This window comes from Sus scrofa, chromosome 13 (genome assembly GCF_000003025.6).
Source record: "Sus scrofa isolate TJ Tabasco breed Duroc chromosome 13, Sscrofa11.1, whole genome shotgun sequence".
Taxonomy (NCBI): domain Eukaryota; kingdom Metazoa; phylum Chordata; class Mammalia; order Artiodactyla; family Suidae; genus Sus; species Sus scrofa.
The window spans coordinates 195,528,307-195,550,916 of record NC_010455.5 but is presented as its reverse complement, the minus strand read 5'-3'; the positions used below and the strand labels follow the sequence as shown (position 1 = coordinate 195,550,916).

Genomic DNA, 22,610 nt, shown 5'->3' with positions numbered 1-22,610 from the left:
CGTGTTGATCACATGTTTCGAGGACATCAAAGGCTTTGCTTTTTCACATCCGTCCCTTTCAGTGAATCAGCAGAAACTGCCTTGCCCCCAAACTTTCCAAACTGATTAAACAGGGCTAGTCTGACCTGAATCCGCCTCCAACCCACCCCAACCTACAGCAAAGGTCAATGCTGGCCTTCTCAGAGGGGTGACCTCAAGGGAGAAAAGGCCTCCAGGATCTGGAAGCAAAGAGAGCTCGCAAAATGCATATTTAATATACTTACTTCTACCCTATAAAACCACAGCATTTAAAGCTTGCCCTGGGAGTTCCCTGGTAGCTCAGGGTGTTAAGGATCTGGCGTTGTTAGAGTTCCCGTCACGGCTCAGCAGTTAACAAACCCGACTAGGATCCATGAGAACACAGATTCAATCCCTGGCCTCGCTCAGTGGGTTAAGGATCCGGCATTGCTATGCGCTGTGGTGTAGATCGCAGACTCTGCTCGGATCCGGTGTTGCTGTGGCTGTGGTGTAGGCCAGCAGCTGCAGCTCCGATTCGACCCCTAGCCTGGAAACCTCCATATGCCAAGGGTGCTGCCCTAAAAAGACAAAACACACACACACACACACACACACACACACACACACAGGACCTGGCATTGTCACTGCTATGGCGTGGGTTCGATCCCTGGCCTGGGAACTTGGACATGCCACAGGAATGGCTCAAAAATAAAATAAAACTTTAAAATCCTAAAAAAGTAAAGCCAGTCCTGATAGTAATCATGAAACATAAAATGGTTTTGCCAAGGGGGGAGTCACGGTGGGGAACAATAAAGCTGAGAAATCCTGGACCCAGACATGAGCTCAGGGACCCCAGGTGGGTAGGCTTCCTCGGAAAGGCAGAAAGAAGCAGTAGTTTTCAGCCTTACTGTTCACCCACGTACCCCTTCAATGGATCCCCACCTGGCAAAACCTGTAAAGTTCAGAAAATTTGGGGCTCTCTTGAGGCCTCTCTCATTGGCTTGCCGACAGCTTGCCTTCCGGCTGGGTCTCCACCTGCTCTCCCTCTGTTCTCACCTGCGCCCAGGTCTCTCCTCTTCCTGTGAAGACACGGGTCCTACAGAGTCAGGCCCCCCCCCCACAGGACCTCATCTTACCGTAAATACCTCTTTAAAGTACCCGTCTGCAAACACAGCCACATTCTGAGGTCCTGGGGGTTAGGACCCCAACAGAGCAGAGGCAAGGGGGTGGGGGGGACCCAATTCAGCTCAGAACAAAACCCCCCAAGAGATGTAAGACTTGGGCCCCCACACGAGGATGCTCAGGACCACAGCAGCTAACAACCCCTTGCAAACACCAAGCACCAGCCTACGAGCAACTACATTTTACAGGTCGCTTATGCCCGGGCACCAATGAGGCATGGCCCACCCAGCTGTTTGTGATAAATCAAAAGTTACTCTCTTAATGCTGACATTTCCCTCTGTCACACTGAGATGGATGAGCTTCTCATTTTACACATGGAGAAATCCCAAACCATCACGTTCTTTTCCCAGGAAAAAAAAAAAAAAAAAAACAATGAAACAAACCAATTCTGTTCAAAGACTCTTGCTTTTCATTCTTCCCACTGGCATGTAGTTGTCACTAACCCCTTATTAAATGGTCACACTATTGACCCATCCAAGGAGGGGAATGGGCAGAGGGGCTGAGGTGAAGTCAACATTTTGGGGGATGTTTCTGTTCGGACTAGGAGACCCCAGTCTATGGGACCCCAGCTGAACAGCTGGTGCAGCTCTAAACACACAGGAAGTCTGAGCCCTGGGCCTCTCCATCAGCGTGAATGATGACTCAGGAGACAGGGGGGTCACAGGTCTTGAGGCTCCAGTGAAGGGCACTTCCCCAAGATCTTAATGTTACATATGCCAGAGTTGGTCTCATGTCTCTCAGGCAGTGAGCAACACAAACACATCTGAATTTATTTCTCATCCAGATGCTTCGTCTTGTTTGTCTTTCTCTTGTAGAGCAAAGCAACGGAGTAGACTTTTCCAGAGAGGAATCAGGACTGATTTTGCAGAATTTTACTTGAGGTTCCCCAAAATCCTAGGACCCTTCATCTGTCACTCTTTTTTTTTTTTTTTTTTTTTTTTTGCTTTAAGTGCTGCACCTGCTGCATATGGAGGGTTCCAGGCTAGGGGTCAAATCGAATAGGAGCGGTGGTTCTGGCCTATGCCACAGCCACAGCCACAGAGGATCCAAGCCGTGTCTGCGACCTACACCACAGCTCATGGCAAGGCCAGATCCTTAACCCACTGAGCAAGGGCAGGGATTGAACCTGCATCCTCATGGATGCCTGTCAGATTTGTGAACTGCTGAGCCATGACGGGAACTCCTGTCACTCTTTGAGGAAATATTTGCACTGTTAATACGATGTGAGTTCTGTGTTGGTGGTTGACAGCTTGGTTCCAATTCTAGAACCCAGGTGTCCTGAGGGCAGATCTGATTTTTGTTTCTATTCACAGTGCATGTGGTGCCTGACACACACAGAAAAACATCCACTGGAAGGGACCATTTGGAACTGAAACCCAGACGCCACCTGGCTTGCCAATCCATGCTTCCTGGAGGTGTGCAGCTAGAGCCATTGGGCGGAAGGCCCTTGTCCAACTGGTCTACCAAAGGGGGCGCCTTTTTCTAGACAATCCACCTAGGCCCACCTCCTTGAGCCAACCAGTCTGCCGAGGCATACATGCCTTTTCCAATTTGCACAAAAGCCACACAAGTTGTCAGCAGCTCTGCCTAAGGAAGGCAGTCAAGAGACGTTTGAATGAAAAAACACATGATCATCTCCAAGAGTCAAGCAAAGAAAATGCTTTCTTTAAAAACCATTTACCACCGGGAAATTTCTCCAGCCAGGAGTGTTCTGACCTCAAAGAACACCTAGCAAATGGCTTGAGATTCAGACCCAGATCTTCTGAAAGGACATTATGAAAATGGGAAGAGTGTTCCGAGAATGCAGAGGGAATGATTCAGAAGAGGAAGAAGTCATTGGCTGTCTCCCCTTCTTTCTTCCCTTCCTTTCCCCTCGGCCAGGGTTGACCTTCCTTTGTATAACAAAGAGAGCTTAGACAAGCTATCTTCAAAAGTTGACATTTAGTACTTTCAACTCCAAAATTAGCTCTAACTCAAGAAGCGTTCCTGTCCCACAGGCAACAGGAAACAATCAATAGTCTATTCTCACATCCTAGGATGACAGGCAGCCACATGTAGCTGCAAAAGTACAAGCATAAAGTTGCCTTTGAAAGGGCAGAGGGATAGATTTGAGGGGCAGTTGGGAGCTGGAAACATGGCTGTTTTTGACAATACTAACCCAATAAAAAATTCTTAACCCAACCCTGGAGTCTAAAGAGATCTTAGGGCACATTGGAAATCACGGGAACTTCTAGCGAAGGACCAGTTGACAAGTGTAGCCCCCATGTCCCCAAAACCACAAATGCAGAAGAAACCAATACCCCTAAAGACAGTGAAATGTTTTACTGGGTGTTGAGAAAAGAGCTGGCTACCAAATCAAACACATGGGGAATTAAGTTGTCTAATAAATTTGACTAAACCACATGGATCTAACACCTCGTGGCGAATCACCTGTCAATGTACTCTTTCTTCTGTGGTTAAAATGATCTTCTACTGTTAGAGAGGCCAAAAAGGCGACAAGAAAGTCAGAGCAGTATGGATTCAACCATTCCAAGCACTGTGTCACCCATTCAAGCAATGTCAGGGAACAAAATAATACTTGGAAAGAACAGAGGAAGGGAAAACTAGGAGACAAAGATGCCAAAAGGCAGAGAGGATGGTGGACAGGGGAATATTCCCCAAGAGGCAGGGAAGGGAAGAGCAATGTTTGGAATGCAGACAGCAGGCCCCTGGGGAGCCCTGCCCTGGGACGGGGTAGATGGCAGAGGTGAGAGGTGCTTCTTCTTTTTTTTTTTTTTTTTGCTTTTTTTTTAGGGCCACACCCTCGGCACATGGAGGTTCCCAGGTTAGGGGTCTAATCAGAGCTACAATTGCTGGCCTACACCACAGCCACAGCAACGCTGAATCCTTAACCCACGGAGCGAGGCCAGGGCTAGAACCCGCAACCTCATGGTTCCTAGTCGGATTTGTTTCCGCTGCACCACAACGGGAGCTCCGAGAGGTGCGTCTTTCCTCATCTCCCTCTTATCCTTAAAATAAATGCCATCAAAATAAATTAAAAATAAATAAATAAACGCCCTCTTCCCCAATAAACTGAGTGGATAATCCGTTACTTGCTCTCTGAAAGAGCCTAATCAACAAATCTTTCAGGGTCAAATATAAATGTGAAAGTCTGACCAAAGAAAATAACCAACTGCCATTTATTCACTAACACAACATTGAATACATTTTCAGGCCAACTATGTGCTTTATACATACACTCACATACATATACATAAAATACATATGTATATTATATGTATGCATACACATATATTATATATACACAGAGATATATTTAATCAAATTTCCCTTGAATACGCATAAGGTATTGTTAACATTTTACAAATACAAAAACTAAAGTTTAGGGAGTTCTCTGGGTGACGCAGCGGGTTAAGGGTCTGGCATTGTCACTGCATCAGCTTGGGTTGCTGCTGTGGCACGAGTTCGATCCCTGGCTCGGTAACTTCCGCATGCCACAGGCATGGCCAAAAAAAACCCTGAAGTTTAGAGGATTTGAATACCTTACCCATGATCATATAACTACTAGGTAGCAGCAAAAGGCCATAGAAACCCAAGGCCATCAGCCCCCAAGCCTGTGCTTTATTTAGTACCTGACCCCATTAGGTTAAATCATTATGCAACAGGTTAGAAAATTCAGTCAAATATCCCTACCCAACACAAAGATTTTTCTGCAGACAGCAATGAAACACTGGCAAGACTCACTGATAATTTATAAAGCAAAACCAACAACCAACCCACCAGTTTACTTAAGCATAAAAAATAAGAAGAAACTACAGAAAAAAGACAATGGGTTTGACTAGAAAAAATTATATGATTTTTATATATACCCCCCAAAAAAAGAAGCCATGAAATGAACCAAAAGCCAAATAACCAACTGGGAGAAAATATCTGCAGCATAATAGATAAAGAGCTAATAATCCTTAATATGTAAAGAGTTTGTATGAATCAATAAAACCAAAAGGAAGAAAATGGAGGAAATCATTAATAATATTTAATAAAAAAGGAAATGTAGTTTCAACCAAGTACACAAATTATGATAAACCCTACTAAGTATCAAGATGTACTTTTTGAAAGTGTATATACACACACACAGATATAAATATGTAGATATCTATCTGTATCACATGTAACCAGCTCGAACACCTAAACCCAGTAATTGTTGCTGCGTTGTATGATCACAGAAGGTTTTTACTTTCTTCGTGTTTCGGTTTATTTTCCACAAGGAACCAGGGTTGGGGAGGAGGGAATCATGCTTAATCAGATTTTAAAAGGGAACTTTTTTAAGGTATCCAAAACAGAAGGGGAGAAGATAATGAAACATAGTCAAGTGTGGTAGAAAGTGGTGGAGTTAATAACAAAAATACGCAAGAAAAAATAAATGGCAATTAACAAATATTAGCCTAGGTATATATACATAATGGAATACTACTCAGCTATAAATGAAGAATGAAATAATGCCATTTGCAGCAATATGACAGACTTAGAAATTATCCTACTAAGTGAAGTATGTCAGACAGAGAAAGACAAATATCATGATACCACTTATAAGAAAGCTAAAAAAAAATGATACAAATGAACTTATTTACAAAACAGAAGTAGGATCTTAGACAGAGAAAACAAAGTTATAGTTACCGAAGGGAAAGCGGGGGGTATAAATTAGGAGTTTGGGATTAAAATATACACACTACTACATGTGGAATAAATAACCAACAAGGATCTACTATAGAGCACAAGGAACTATATTCAATATCTGTAATAACTTACAATGGAAAAGAGTCTGAAAAATATATATACATGTGTGCATAGCTGAATCATTTTGCTGTACACCTGAAACACAACATTGTAAATCTACTTTATTTCAATACAAATTTTAAAAATATATTGGCATAGGATTTTTTTTTTTTTACAGCTACATCTGTGGCATATGGAAGTTTCCAGGCCAGGGGTTCAAATCAGAGCTGCAGCTGCCAGCCTATGCCACAGCCACAGCAACGCAGCATCTGAGCTGCATCTGAGACCTATGCCACAGCTTGCTACAACGCCAGATTCTTAACCCACTGAGTGAGGTTGGAGATCAAACCCGCAACCTCACAGACACCATATTGGGTTCTTAACCTGCTAAGCCACAACAGAAACTCCAGATTTATTGTGATTAATTAAAAATGTCCAATATTCTAGAATGTATCTGTGACTGAACTGGCTCAAAGAATTCTTTTTTTTTTTTTTTAATGGCCACACCCAAGGCATTTTTAAGTTCCTGGGCCAGGAACTGAATCTAAGCCAGGGCTGTGGCAACGCCGGATCCTTTAACCCACTGCACCAAGCTGGGGATCAAACCCACAACTCTGCAGTAACCCGAACTGCTGCAGTCAGATTCTCAATCTGCTGCACCACAGCAGGAACTCCAAAGAACTCTAAAACACAACTTACTGCAAAACACTTTAAAAAATTATTTTTAAATATTTATAGTTGATCATAGGAAGAGCACAGATTTCTATTAGAGAATTTACACGTTTATTTTATTTCTTTAATTTTTTTTACAGCCACACCCAAGGCAAGTGGAAGTTCCCAGGCTAGGGGTTGAATCAGAGCTAGAGTGGCTGGCCTACAGCACGGCCACAGCAATGCAGGATCCAAGCCACGTCTGCGACCTACACCACAGCTCATGGCAACGCTGGATTCTTAACCCACTGAGCGAGGCCAGGGATCGAACCTGAATTCTCATGGATGCTAGTCAGATTCTTAACCTGCTGAGCCACAATAGGAACTCCCTACATGTACACTGTAAATAAATATGTCTCGCTGAAATCCATTCGACATTATTCTAAGTCTGATTACTGGAAAGAAACTACCTGTTACTCTACGAACTCTCAGGGGCTTGAATTTCATTTAATGGCCCACTATGACAAAAAGCTCATTCCCGATCTCGGAAAAAAGCATCTCAGGGTAACAGATCGGGTGGGAGTACAATAGCCATAAAGCACCTTCCCTCCAGAGGGAAATTCAAGTTTCATTATGTCCAATTGGGCTTGAAATTATAACTACTGCTCACATACGTTTGTTTTTAATAGAATAAAACATTATCCTGTGGACCCACACTTTACAAACCTGAAGCGGTGTTTTCAAAACAAGTTTTTTATTAGTATGACCACTGTAAATGTTCAACCGAGAACTGAGTCATCGACTGGTTTCCCTAATTAAATTTTTAACCTCGAATACAGGAATGCACTTCAAAAGCCAGACTCCTACTTCTGAGGAGTCATGTCCACTGAAGACCAGATTATGTACGTGATAACACTTATCTTTATCCACAAAATGCTAGAATATTCTGATCCCAGACTTTACAGCCAAGTTTCCTTGAAGCTTCATCGTCACTCGGGCACTACCTCCTTCCCTTTGCCTCTGATGGCCCTTCAGCCCACGTGGGATCTGAGCTAAGGCTGAGAAAAGCCAGTCTAGAGCCAACTGTCTGCATAATAAGCAAATCAAAGGTGTTTTGCCTTGTTTTTAACAAGCAACCTGTGTTCATATTTTTCTTTTCTTTCTTTTTTTGTCTTTTTAGAGCCGCACCCATGGCACATGGAGGTTCCCAGGCTAGGGGTCGAATCTGAGCTGTAGCCGCCGGCCTATGCCAGAGCCATAGCAACGCGGGATCCAAGCCGCGTCTGCAACCTACACCACAGCTCACAGCAACACCAATCCTTAACCCACTGAGCAAGGCCAGGGATCGAACCTGCAATCTCATGGTTCCTAGTCGGTTTTGTTAACCACTGAGCCATGACGGGAACTCCAAGAATTGCTTGGATTTTGAACTTTATCTCATCATCCCAAACAGTGATGGCAAGCCTCCTTGCAGGTGGCTACTACATCTTCTGCTTCCTTTGTCCCTCTCAGCACCTCACCCTGTGCCCAGGAAGGGTCTTCACCGCTGTCCAACCTCCCGTATGCCATGTGCAGAGCTCTGGCAAAGAGCAAGTCATGATGAAGAAAGGAGCTTCCCTGCACAAGAGTATCAGAACAGAGTCAGAAAGAGGCCAGACACCTTACCAAAAAGCCCCAGGGCAGAATGTAAGACCACAGCAACTGAACAGGAGATGAAAATAATGGAGGCAAAGAAAGGGATGAGAACAAATCAAACAGCTCAGAGAACGGGCAAGAAAAACAAGAAGGTTTTCTAAATGTTTTGGCAGCAATTTGGCTAAGAGACTGATAAACTTACAAAAAAAAAAAAAAATCTGTAGTCAAAGAGACAGAATCCAAAGCTTCATATATCTCCATGGGAAACATCCAAAGAAATGTATGTTTGCAAATAGCAACTTCGCCCATCTGCTGCTGTGTCGGTATATTTTCTCAAGAAAGAGCTGCGGGTCCATTAGCAGTCCTGTGACATTGCAAAATATTTTTCTGCCTCTGGCGGGTCCCTCTGATACTCAGGTGGCTTCCTTAACAAGTCCCTGCAGAAGGCAGAGCGGTTCTGGGGTTGGGATCTTTCCCAAAGAGAGGCAGCTGGATAACCAGTCTGATCTACTCGCCACTCACACAGGCACACCCAAGAGCCAAGAGGAGTGAGAGAGACAGGGTTTGCTTTTTTCCTTTTTTTTTTTCCTTTTTTTTTAGGACTGCACCTGAGGCATCTGGAAGTTCCCAGGCTAGGGGTCCAATTGGAGCTGCAGCTGCTAGCCTATGCCACAGCCACAGCAGCTTGGGATCTAAGCCCTGTCTGCAACCTACACCACAGCTCACAGCAACACTGGATGTTTAACCCACTGAGTGAGGCCAGGGATCGAACCCACCTCCTCATGGATAAGAGTCAGGTTCATTACTGCTGATCCACAACAGGTATTCCCAAGACAGGGCTTTCAAACCATCCCCCAGCCATCTGGGACACGGTCATCCAGAAGGCTGTCCTCGTGTCCTGGGGAGACCAAAGTCTTCTTGGATCCATTCAAAAAATATTTACTCAGCACCTGCTCTACACTAGGTACTATTCCAGCCACTGAGGATGGAGCAGTGATCCCTTCCCCATGGGGCTTACCGTCCACTGGGGAGACAAATAACAAACATATAAACATGTAAACATATAGCATGGGGTCAAGAGATATTATGGGTTGAACGGAGGGAGTTCCCCAAAATTCATGTGTTTAAGTCCTATCTCAGTCCATTTGGGTTACTATAACACATAGCATAGGCTAGGTGGCTTATAAATGACAGAAATTTCTCTCTCACGGTTCCGGAAGCTGGGAAGTCCAAGGTCAAAGCAGATTTGGTGTTTGGTGAGAGTTCTCTCCCTGGTTCACAGACAGTCGTGTTCTCGCACAGTGGAAGGAGCAAAGGAGCTTTCTGGGGTCTCTCTCTCTCTCTCTTTTTTTTTTTTTTTTTTTTTTTGGTCTTTTTGTCTCTTTTTAGGGCCAAACCCAAGGCATATGGAGGTTCCCAGGTTAGGGGTCCAATCAGAGCTGTAGCCGCCGGCCTATGCCACAGCCACAGCAAGCAGGATCTGAGCCTTGTCTGAGACCTACACCTCAGCTCATGGCAATGCTGGACGCTGGATCCTTAACCCACTGAGCAAGGCCAGGGATCAAACCCACATCCTCATGAATGCTAGCCAGGTTTGGTAACCGCTGAGCCATGACGGGAACACCTGGGGTTTCTTTTTTAAAACCACGAATCCCATTCATAAGGACTCTGCTCTCGTGCCTAATCACCTCCCAAAGACCTCAGCTCCTAACACCATCATGTTGGGAATTAGGTCCCTACATATGACCTTTGAGGGGACAAAACATTCAGACCATAGTACGTCCTAAACCCCAGGACCTCAAATGTAACCTTACTTGGCAATAATGATCTTGACAGAAGCATCGAGTTAAAGTGGATTAGGGATGGACCCTAATCCAAAATGACTGGTGTCCTCATAGAAAGGAGAAATGCAGACACAGAGACAGATGCATACAGGAGTTCCCATCGTGGCGCAGTGGTTAATGAATCCGACTAGGAACCATGAGGTTGTGGGTTCGATCCCTGGCCTTGCTCAGTGGGTTAAGGATCCGGCGTTGCTGTGAGCTGTGGTATAGGTGGCAGACTCAGCTGGGATCCCACGTTGCTGTGGCTCTGGTGTAGGCCGGTGGCTACAGCTCGGATTAGACCCCTAGCCTGGGAACCTCCATATGCCATGAGTGCGGCCATAGAAAAGACAAAAAAAAAAAAAAGAGAGAGAGAGAGAGAGAGACAGATACATACAGAGGGAACAATGTGAACAGGCATGGGAGGAAGACAGACACCCACAAACCATGGAGCAGGGCCTGGAGCAGACAGACCCTTCCCTACAGCCCTTCGAAGGAACCTACCCTGTCCACACCTTGATGTTGAACTCTGGTCTCCAGAACCACGTGGCAATAGCCTCTGCTGTTTAAGCCACCCAGTGGGTGGTACCTTGTTACAGCAGCAAACTAATAAAGGTGGTGAGACGTGCTCTGAGGAAAGACAGAGCAGGGTCGGGGCGGAAAGTCACAGGGGACAGGAGCAATAGATAGGGTCATCGGGGAGTTCCCGTTGTGGCTCAGTGGGTTAAGAACCCCACATAGTCTCCGTGAGGATGTGCGTTCAGTCCCTGGCCTCGATCATGAGGTTAAGGATCTGACATTGTTGTGGTTGCCGTAGGCTGGCAGCTGCAGCTCTAATTCAACCCCTAATCTGGGAACTTCCATATGTTGGGGGTTCGGCCATAAAAAGAACAACAACAAAAAAAAAAAAAAAAAAGGTCATCAGAGCGAGGCCATGTTGACCTCCATGCTTCCAAAGAGGCCCAGTTGTTTGCTCCATCAGTATCGCCCCATCCCCACCCCCCAGGGCTTCTCTTGTAGACAAAACAGTCCCAGAGGGTCCCAGGCATATTTTTACACGTGTGCTCACACCTGACTCCATGCATTGTGTGTCCAAGTTAAGTGGCGGCTATTGCTCCTTAAAAGGTTTTCACTTGCCTAGATGTTCCCTCTCTCTCTCTCTTCTCAACCACCCATAAACCTATCAACTTTCCCATGAAGAAGCAATGGGACGCAACTCAGAGTTGACTCCTAGAAAGAGTCAAGGTCTTCCAAAGATGTCTACTCTCTATTATACCCCTTCCCTGTGACCTAGGCAGGACCCAGGGTGGCCGTAGAACTACATCCTGGCCTGAGTGTACTCTGCAACCTAAATCCGATCAGCACAGGTGCTCACATACCAAGGTGACCCAATCCTCATCCCAACAACACAAACCTCTAACCAGACAGCGTTGCTGACAGGAATGGGCAACAGAGCAGTGGCTCCTCACCTTTGGGGAGTAAATAAGTCCCCTTATACTGTGATGAAGTCATGGATCCTCGCCCAGAAACATAATTATACACATAGAATTTATAGGGTTCTGCAAAGCTCATCTATGGCTCCTTTCTAGGTAGTGGAATCCAGGGAAATAACCTCTGCCATGGCAAGAACCACCAAGAAACAAAGACAAAGGATAAAATGGGGAGCAGACAAGAAGGAAAAGGCTTCAAAACCTATCACTGAAAGAGGACTGATGGCCTTAATATATAGAAAGTGCCTGCAAATCAATAAGAAAAAGACCAGAAACCCAAGGGAAGATGGTGGATGGACATGAACAAGTAACAAAAATGAAGTATAAATTGTTGTCAGACATATGAAAATATGCTCAACTCCACTTATAAATATGAGAAACTACACATAAAACAAAATACCATCTTTAATCCACTAGATTGGCAAAGATAAAAAGTCTGAGAACGCCTTATATTGACAAAGATGTGGCAAGAGATCTCCACCCCAGGGTGATGCAAGTAAAACCTGGGACAACCTCTAGGGCAGGCAATGTGGCAATATCCCTAACAGTTAGTGATACCCTTTTGCATAAGGCTAGGAACTTATCCCTCAGATAAGCCTGAAACATTTACAAGATGACAAACGGGTGTAGGTATTTACTTCAGCACAATTTGGGAATAACAAAAAATTGTATACAATCTAAATGCCCTTTTTTGTTTGTTTGTTTGTTTTGCATAGGCATGCAAAAGTTCCTGGGCCAGGGCCAGGAATCAAACCCAGGCCACAGCAGTGACAATGTCAGATCCCCAACCGCTAGGCCACCAAGGAACTCCCCTACTCCTTAATTGTGCTTAATTTTTATGTAACATCCACTGACTCGCTCATCAAGGATTAGCTAAGTAAATACGGTACCTCCATATAGCAAATAGTATGCAGTAATTTAAAAGGGCAGCAGTCTAGTCCCAAACACTCTGGGCATCCCAGGAATATTCTGGCCTCAAGTTTCTTTGCAGTTAGGATGCTTAGGGGTCTCTGCTGGGTGTGTGGATACCTTTAGGATACTTTTGTGTGTCCGATGGGTTTTGTCTTGAGAAATTTGCGTCCCCACACTTCGGCTAACTTATCAACCAGTGTGTCTCATCAGAGACAGTGGGAGAGACCCTCTCCTCCCCGTCACTCCTGAGTTGTGGGAGGTTAGATTATTACCAAATAGCATCATGATTGGGGATATTCAGGTGACAAAAGGGCTGTGTGAGTGGGAGCCATCTCTTAACATCCTCTTACCTCCTCTACTGCCACCAAACTGGCTCTACTCTACCTAGCTATTCAACTTCTAATTACTGGATTCTTTGCGATTTTTAAGCACTTGTGTGTGTGTTTTAAAATTCATTTGGGAGAAAAAATAAATAAATAAATAAAATTCATTTGGGGAGTTCCCGATGTGGCTTAGTGGATTAAGGACCTGACTATAGTGTCCATGAGGATGTGGGGTCGATCCCTGGCCTTGAACTGGCGTTGCTGCAGTGTAGGTCATAGATGCATCTCAGACCCTGCATTGCTGTGGCTGTGGCATAAGCGTGCAGCTGCAGTTCCAATTTGACCCCTAGCTCAGGAACTTCCATGTGCCGCAAATGCGACCATAAAAAGAAAAAAAATTTCATTGGGTTAAATTTTGGAATAGGTAAAACAGACACATGGTCTAAAAGGGAAAGGTTTCAGGAGGTAATTCTGCCTTCAGCTGAGTGCCTCGTAATGGGTTCTTCTCCCCAGAGGCAACCTTGCTTCCAGTTTCCTGTATTTCCTCTACATATCCTCCGTCTGCATACAAGTGTACATACATTTGAGACTCTCTATGAATACATTTGTAAATGTACACATATAGAAAGATATATTTTTACACCGTACATGCTGTTCGGTATCTTGCCTTGTTCACTTAGCAATATGTCTTATATATCCTTCTCCCAAATGACTACAGAATATCCTTATTCTTTTTAATTATTGCATAGTATTCGCTATATGGAGGTACCATATTTACGTAGTACTTCCAATATCTCCACATTTCAGGTGGAGAAGCAGCAAACTAGGTCTGCAAGGTGGGGCGGGGATGCTGCCCACTTAGGTTAGGGAGCCAGCCTGGACTCAGACTAAGACCCTGGACTCTGGCCCTGTCTCCCCCAGAAAGCAGTGGATGCCCAGCCGCACTGCCAATCTTCCCTTTCTGGGTTAAGAACTTCTTCCCCAGCTGCTCAGCTGTGAGCTCGCCCCAGGAACTACCCCCAGCATGGGTCTGAGGCCACGCCCCCTGCCCAGAGCCACCCCCAGCCAATGCCGGGTCCAAAGGTACAAAAGCCCAGTCCCCTTGCCCCACCTGGACCCCTCAGTGGATACAAAGATATAAAACTGGAGTTCCTGCTATGCTGCAACAGGACTGGCAGCATCCCTGCAGCACCAGGGCACAGGCTCAATCCTGCCCAGTATGGTAGGTTAAACTATCCAGCATTGCTGCGGCAGCAACATGGGTCACAAATGCGGCTCAGATCCAATCCCTGGCCTAGGAACTCCGTAAGTCCGGGGAGAGGGGGGCAAAAAATAAAGATATAAAGCCCAGGGAGTTCCCACTGTAGCTCAGTGGGTTAAGGACCTGACACTGTCTCCATGAGGATGCAAGTTTGATCCCTGGCCTCATTCATTGGGTTAGGATCTGGCGTTGCTGCAAGCTGCAGCGTAGGTCAAAGATGCCACTCAGATCCCGGTGTCGCCATGGCTGTGGGAACTTCCATATGCTGCAGGTGTGATTGTAAAAATAAATTAAAGAAAAAAGATATAAAGCCCAGTTTGGACAGCTCAGCTCTGAAGCATAGTGGGCACTAGGGGGTGGGGGGGTGGGGGTAACTTCAGCTGGTCCTGCATCGGGGCCCAACTTCTCCCTCTGCCCCCTGCTGCCTGGCCCTTCCCTTCGCCTCTCTTCCCCTCACTGGTTTTGGTCCTCAGTCTATGCCCTAAGACCACATTTCCCCCTTCTCAAGGTCTGCTTTCCAGAAAATCACCTACAACACAGTCCTAACACTCTACGAAGGTGTTGAGGGTTGGACTGTGTCCTGCAAAGATGCTATGTTCACGTCCCAACCCCTGGGTCCCTGGGAACGTGGCCTCTTGGTAAATAGAGTCCTTAGAGATCTCAGCAATATGAGTTCCTCTTAGATTAGGGTTGACCCTATGTCCAATGACAGGTGACCTTATAAGGAGAGGGAGACTTGGAGACACAGACGATGCATGGCGGGAAGGAGGCCACATGGAGACAAGGCAGAGACTGGGGTGTGCCAGCTACACACCGAGGGATGCACCATAGGCTGGAAGAGGCTGGAAGGACCCTCCCCTAGAGCTTTCAGAGTCTCTGCCAATACCTTGATTTTGGACTTCTGGCTTCCAGAAGTCTAAGAGCATATGCATTCTGTTCTTTTAAGCCACCCAGTTTGTGGTCATTTGTGAGGGCAGCCCTAGCAACAGAGGAGAGAGGGTCAGAGGCAAAAAATCTACCCAGAGCATACCTGCACGCATTCAACACAGGGAAGGATACCACCTGCCCAGGGCGGCTTCTAGCATCTAATGAGAAAATGCATCAAAGTCCCTGAACACACCACAAAGCGCTACACCACTGAGCTGGTATTTAGGAGGAAGGAGAGGTGAGCGCTCTCCATACCTTTGCAGAAGTATCTGCCTCCTCCACAACTATTGAGGGCCCCCGGGGTTCACTCCTTTCCCGCTGGTCATCCTATGAACCAGCAGCATCCCATCAGGTGGCGTGATCAGTTCAGGTCAGCACTTCAAAGTGACCAGAGCCCAGGCAGAAGGGAGGAAGAGGTTTCACTAGTTTGCTAAAAATAAGGCTCAGGGGTTATCTACAGGTTTCAATTAGCCAAGAGAGCAGGTGGCTCCGTTACCTTCAATAATCAAGACGGGGATGTAGGTCCCCAGGTAAATGATACTTTGTACCCGAGCCACCTTCCTGCAGAGGACACCCAGCCTGTGCCTCTCCCTCCGGGCAGACACAGCTGCCACTCCCCACACCTTCTGGGACGATGATGGCCATGGTGCCCTTGGGAACAGCGGGCGGCGTGCCGTGCGCTGTAGTTGAGCCCCGCCTGTGCCGGTGACTCCACACCCACAGAGAAAATTTAGGGTTGTACTCCTCTTCGTGGGTACCGCTCAGCCCTGTTGTGCCAACTCAAAGCACCTTTGAAGTCCCCGGGGCCTGCGTATCAATGAACCCTGAGAAGCGAGCTCTAACTGCCAATTTCCATCATTCACAAGGACTTCAAAAAGATGAGGCAGGGCAGGAAGTTCAAAAAGACTGTGCCTGCGAACTGCAGCGTGCAATCTCAGAAATTATAGGCACTGCCTTGTCACGCGCGACATACTGAGCAGGTGCTTTTGCCAAATGCCTCTGCTTGCCAAGAAATCCCTGCCGAGGATTAAGGGAACGGGCCAGTTCCCTAAGCATTTCTTGTTCTTCTATTCCCCCTAAATTTCTAGCACTGAAAAAAAAAAAAAAAAAAAAAAAAACAGGATTTAGCACCTGTTTGTTTCAGTAACACTTGCTAAAAACAGAGCTGCCAAAAGGCCACCTCTAAAATTAGTCATATTTCCTGCTCTGGAAAACATAGTAAATTGTATTTTTAGTAACTCCTTCACCCCAGGTAGCTAGCATCGTCATGCTCGAAGCATAATTATTGGCAACTTACTAAGCAGGCAACCCTTATTTTTAGCCCCAGAATAGCTCCAATGAAAGTGATAAACAGGTTTAAAAAAAAAAAAAAAGGTTGAAACAAGATATTTAAACATCCTAACCAATCATGTTATGTTCCCAACTTTGTCTCTTAAAGAGACTTAATCACAAAAAAGGTAATTGTAGCATCAACGCTTTTCCCCCTTTTTGTAGCTTTGCCGGCCTGTGAAACCCGCTCTATACCTGAGATATACCTATGCTTTTCCCCATACGCCTTTCCAACTATATTTTATCATCTTTTAAATGTAATAACAACCCGGGCAGAGCCAGAGACTGCCTTTCACAGAGACCAATATCAGAGGCTAAAAGCACACCTCTCTGCGGGCTTTTCCAAGTTATCACTTGATATGCCCGTTCAGCAACTTTGCTCTTTGTCTCAAAGCCACTGAGAATACTTTTCAGACTCTGATTTTGTGATCATTTTTCCTCCTCTAATCATCAACTTGGCCAAAGACAGACTGGGAACCTGCCAGGTAAGAGTTTCACAGGACCGAGCGAATGATTGATTTTTAAAGCCACCTTAGTAGAGATTGCACCGACTCAAAAAGCTAAAAGGGGGACAAAATCAGGTCTTGCCTGAAGCCATCCTTTCTTTCTGAGCAGTAAAAGGGCCAACTCAATGCAAATGAGAGGCAGGCAAAGGAAAAAGAAAAAAAAAAAAAAAAAAAAACCACTGTCCTGCAGGCCATGGTGAGAAGAGGAACCTCTCGAAAAGATAGGATTGAAGCCTGAAATGAAAATCAGGAAAACGTGGCTCCTTTGCTCAGCAGGACTCAATTCCCAGCACACCATGAAGGATTTCACCCAAAGCTTCTTGGAAATGTGTGCCAAGTCAAAACGCAACATACGAGCACACACACATACACACACACACAAAGTGCCCTAAACCAGGAATATGTGGCATAAATGACCCAAAACAATGTGCACCATTTGAGACTGCAACTGAAAGCATGGGGCATGTCCTCTTCTTCCTTTTCTCTTTAATTTTTTAATTAAAGTATAGTTAATTTACAGTGTTCTGTCCGTTTCTGCTGTACAGCAAAGTGACCCAGTCATATGCATTTCTTCTTCTCATATTATCTTCCATCACGTTCTGTCACAAGAGAACAGATATGGTTCCCTGTGCTGTACGGCAGGACCTCATTGCTTATCCACTCTAAATGGAATAGTTTGCATCTACTAACCCCAAACTCCCAGTCTATCCCACTCCCTCCCCCCGACCTCCCCACCCCCTCACCACCCGCTCCCCCTTGGCCACTACAAGTCTGTTCTGTCTGTGAGTCTGTTTCTGTTCTGTACAATTGTTTGGCTTTTCTCCATCCCTCTTTTCAGAGTTTTTATGAACTGATTTCTTAGACAAGCTGCCCTGGATCCTTCCACTCAGGGAATGGGGGGGGGGTCTATTTCTTACTACAGTATTCATGACTTAATTCCCCTCCCACTGCCATCTGCGTCCTTTCAAAAAGACAGAAAGTGTGCACCTCCCCAGAGAGGGGTTATTGAGGTGAGGGGCTTTCCTGGGACACTTATATCACCCACTCTGGGGCCACTCATTTCCCCTCCCCCAGGTCTTGTCACCTCAAGGTCTCCCCTTGCTTGGCTCACAGGAGTAACCTGTCTCTGGGCGAAAACCCTTTTAATAGATCACCTTTTAAAGAGCCCTGGAAGCTGCAAATGGTGTGAGGTTGATTTCACCTTTGTTTTTGGTCTTTGTAAGACAATAACCAGAACATGAGTGGGGCTGGGGACCCCTGAACTCAGCAATCCTTCTTTCTCTCTCTCTCTCTCTCTCTTTCTCTCTCTCTCTCACTCACTCACACACACACACACACACACACACACACACACACTTTAATCTCTATGATGTGTCAAAAAGCAAATCTATTAGTTAAGCATTAAAGGTGCTGGATTGGGGAGATAAAAGTTAAGAATGACACCCACTGTGTCTTTGAAGCTGGCCAGTAAGCAAACTAAAATCCAGATTTCTCATGATGCTTTTGGTCCCAGAGCCCCGATTCCCATGACCGAAATAGGGCACAGTACAAAAATTTCCCAAACTCTTCCTCCACCCCAAGAACCACCCTCCCTAACTAGAGCCAATCAATTAGTTCAGTGCAACAATTTTACATCAATTAATAGTCCCTGCCCTTGAGAGATGAAGTGAGATGAGTCGTTTAAGAAAGACAAGATGAGATAAATGAGGGGGAGCCCCTAAGGGTGCAGGGGGATCCTTGCTGGACCCCGTCTGGGCAGGAATTCCCCAAATTCCAGCATGCCTGGGGGCCCAGGAGAGTTCCAGAACCCAAGCGCCTGGCTAGGGACCCAGCTCTGAGTGCATTCTAGGGCAGGTCAGCCAAGGCTAACAGCCTGATCTTATGGAGCTGAAATGCATTGGTGAGGAGCCGGAGCCACAGCCCCGCAGCGCTCAGGAAAGTGGACGGCAGCCAGAAGCAACTGAGCAGCAGGGCAGGGGAATCGAGCCGGCTCCTAACCTTGGTCATCACGCCCTCTCTTTTTGCTAAGTTTCAGAAGGAAATATGCACGATCAGACTGAATCCTATACCTTCGAATGAAAATAAAGTTCTATCACTCAGGCCAAGAGGAATTTACACAGGCACTGAGAAGTGAGCACACTGTAATTATCGAGCTGGGGTCCCCGGTCACCCTGGTGCCCAGACTGGATGTGTAAGTTCCCAGCACGGTAAACCCTGGAGGAAAGAGTGCCTGGCTCTTTTTGGACTTAGAATGAGGTCTGGAGGGGTTTTTTTTCCTTCTTCTTCTTTGAAGAGTTACTCCGTTCAGTGAGTTCATCCTGCACACTCCCCTTGTGCGTGGAAATTCAAGCCAAGAGGCACTTTTAGAACTACTCACTCTAACCCCACTTACCCAAAACAAAGGCGCACCACCCCCCCATCCCAGCAGCCGCAGGAACAGAGGACAAGGGACAAGGGCGATGGACTCTAATGCAAGAGGCTGTATGACATGGGACATGATGGGGAATGGCAGAAGGAGACTAAAGCTGGGAGAGGCTGGGACAGGAGGGCAGGGCAGTTCGTCCCCCGGCAGAGCCAGGAGCTCCGAGGCTGCGCGGAGGATCCCACGTCAGGAGGTGGAAGGGAAGGTAGGAAGCCGGGAGCTTTCCTGTCCCTCCCACACTGTTGTCGCCTCCCTGGTGAATGGACCACAAAGGGGGACTAGGACCCCACCTGAGCAAGCTGCAGCCTGGAGGGAGCCTCAAGTCTGAAGCCATCACGAGCCTGGGGCAGCCTCCCAGCTTGAGTTTTGCCTTCAAAGTCATCACACTTGGGGTTTCTTCTCACAGATCTAAGTTGCAGCTTAGGTCTACCTGGGTCTTGCCTGGCAAGGGTGGCTTCACAACCCCTAACTTTTCCCAAGGATGGAGAGAGTGCCCCTCCAAGTGGCTGGGAGGGTCCTCCTTTGCTTCCCCCTCTTCCAAAAAGATAAGAAGGGGTCTCCCAACCTCTGAAGTCAGGGGGTATCAGTGCGTAGTCCTGTGTCTGCCAGAGCAAGATTCTTTCTGTAGCTCCCACCCCAGCGGCTGGAGCGAGGACGGGGGAGGGGGCGGAATGGCTGGGATGGAGGGGTGGGAAGGGTGGGTAGAGGGTGGGCGTGTGAAAACCCTCCTCCGAGCAGGAAAAACCTCCCCTAGCTGTCCCCACCACACACACGGGTGGGAATGCCTCTGGGGCCTTCCCCCACCCCCTCCCCAGAGCCCAGGAGGGGGATCCGACTCTAAGTTCCCCCAAGAGCTGGCTAATCAGCTCCCCGACCCTCATCATAAGGGGTCCACGCACTCCAGCCCTGGTTTCAGCCTTTCCACTGATCCAAGCCCCTACCTGCCCCAAAAGCAGGGTCCCCCACCCCCACCTCCACCCCCCCGCGCCGGTGTCCGCCAGGCGGCGCCCTTCCAGGAGCAAAAAGGCTGCAGGCAGATCGCGAGTAAAGCAGCGGCCCCCTCGGGAAAAGTGACCCCAGATCGCCCCTCGGGAAAGGCCGGTAAGCCGGCTGCGAGGGCCTGCGCGTGCATTTGGTTCGACCCCTCTTTCAACCCCAGAGGAAAGGCAGGCAAAAGGGGAGGCGCCCGGCCGGGGCTCCGCCACCGGACTCGCCGCGCAGTGCTCTCGGCAGGGTCCCCCTTCCCGCCCCGACCCCCCAACCCAAGGGTCAGAGATCGGCGTCCGGGCGGCTCACCTTCTCTCCGGTCAGCACGTGCAGCCCCTCGCGCACCTTGGCGAAGGAGCCCTCGCCCAGCTTCCTGCTGCCGATGAGGTAGTTGCCCACGCGCTTGTGGTGCTGGAAGTCGCGGAGCCGCTCGCGGGGCACGCCGCTCACCCAGGCCGGCAGGAAACTTCCCTCGCAGGCCGCCGCCGGCCTGGCCGCGTCCTCCGCGCCACCGCCGCCCCCTGGCGCCGCCGGCTCTCCCAGGAGCCCGTCCCCCGCCGCCGCCGGCATCGCGCTCGCCCGCGGCCCGCGCCGCTTCGGCTCGTCTCCCGCGCTCGCGGCTCCTCCTCCTCCTGGTCCGGCTGCCCCGGCTCCTCCCGCCGCCGCCCTGGGCCCAGCCCCGCCCGGTCCGCGGCTCCCGCGCCCCCGACCGCCGCCGAGCGCCGCACGCAGACAATAGCGGCCGCCGGGGCCGCGGGGTACACGGGGCCCGCCCCCAAGAAGTTCTTCTTCCGAGGGTCGCCCGGGCCCCTTTCGGGAGCCGGAGTCCCGTCCGGGCGGCTGGTGACTGTCGCCCGGCTCGGGTGAGCAGGGAGCGCGCGGGCCGGGGAGGGGAGGCGGGGGGCGCGGTCCGATGCCCGGTCCGGGAGCCGGGATGCCTGGTCCCGGAGCCCGGGCGCCTTGGCAGCCTCCGCCCTCGCCGCTGCCGCCGGTCGGCCCGCACGGGCTCGGGTCCGGCTCGCTGGCTCCTAGCTGCGCGCCGGGCAGCCGCTCCCGCCCGAGAGCAGCGCGCGGCGGGCTGCAGGCGCCCTCTGGAAGGCAGCGGAAGAAAGCCCCATTCAGTTTGAATTTGCAGAAATTTAATCCGGTCGCGGGCGGCGGGAACAGATGCGAGCTCCACTCCGCAGCCTGTGCACTTTCAAATCCCTCGTAGCCCCTCCCTCCCCGCGCGCAACAGCCAAACTCGACCCTCGCCGGAGAGGGGAGGGCCCTGGGAGCGGGAGCGGCGGAGTGGGCGGCGGAGCCACCTGAGCGCCAGACAGGGGGACCCCGCGCGGCCTCGGAGGCGCGCGCTCCCGGGCCGCCCAAGTCGGGCCGCCTCCAGCTGCGCCTCTCGCCGGGATTCTGGGCTCGGGCTTTCTGGACCTTTCCGCGAAGAGATCCCCCACCCCCGAGCCGCACCCTCCTGGGGCAGGAGGAAGGGAGGGAGGCGCTCTCGAACTGGGTGGACTGTGGGTTAGGTGCCCGGTGTCCAGTCCCGGGCCTGGCACACAGTAGGGCCCTGTGGAGCCTGGATGGAGAGCTAGATGGATGGTTGGAAGGAAGGATGGAGAGGTGGCGGGGCGTCTGCCCGGGCTCACACCAGACAGGAACGCTGTGTTGGAGGAGGAGCAGCCGTAACAATAATAGTAGCAGCAACAACACAGCCACCAGGGCGTTTGCTGCCTCTGCTTGTACGTTTACACCTTCTCTGCTTCCCATTGAAATGATGCTGGCGATTGCAGGATGAGGTGGACCAGCGCTCCCTGCTCCTGGCGGCTTTTGTTCTGTGTGCGCCTTGACTCTGCTTATTCCCGGTAAACAAGTGTAGCTGCCCTGCCGACTCCGATCTTCTTCTCCAGGATCCCCAACGTCTTCTCAAACCAAAAATGAGGAATAGTGTTGCGGGAGCCGGGGGAGCTAGGTAGGGGGAGGCATTTACAAAATGCAACCTGTTGAGCAGCCAGATAAAAGGCGCCAGCGTTTAATGCATGGTTTACCCCTGATATTACAACATCCGAGTTGAAAGGGAGGATTCGGTCCTAACCAACTTCCTTTCCTTACTGATTCCTTGGTAAACAATTAGGGCATGATGCAAGTCAATGCTCTGAAATCGGGGCGGAGCGGGGCGGGATGGGGGGGGCTGCCTTCATTAATCCAGTGTCTTGGGGGCTTTCTGACCCATTAGAACAGTGACCCAGAGAAACGCCTCTTTCAGGTAGATCTGATTTAAAGATGCTGTGATCACCTACTGGCGCGTTATGACTGGGCTCGTTTTCAAGTCTTCTCATTGTTCCCTTTTTCAAATATTAAAAATACACTTTCAACTGTTTTCCTCGCCGTGTTTAAGGGA

At 48.7% G+C, this 22,610-nt stretch overlaps 1 protein-coding gene across 1 annotated transcript in view; it reads right to left on the bottom strand.

The window, feature by feature from the left end:
* Nucleotides 1–22,391, bottom strand: part of HUNK (hormonally up-regulated Neu-associated kinase) — a 138,160-nt gene extending 115,769 nt beyond the window's left edge. The window contains 1 exon segment of the mRNA XM_021070911.1: nucleotides 20,528–22,391. Coding sequence (XP_020926570.1) covers nucleotides 20,528–21,979 — 1,452 coding nt within the window. The 5' untranslated portion in view covers nucleotides 21,980–22,391.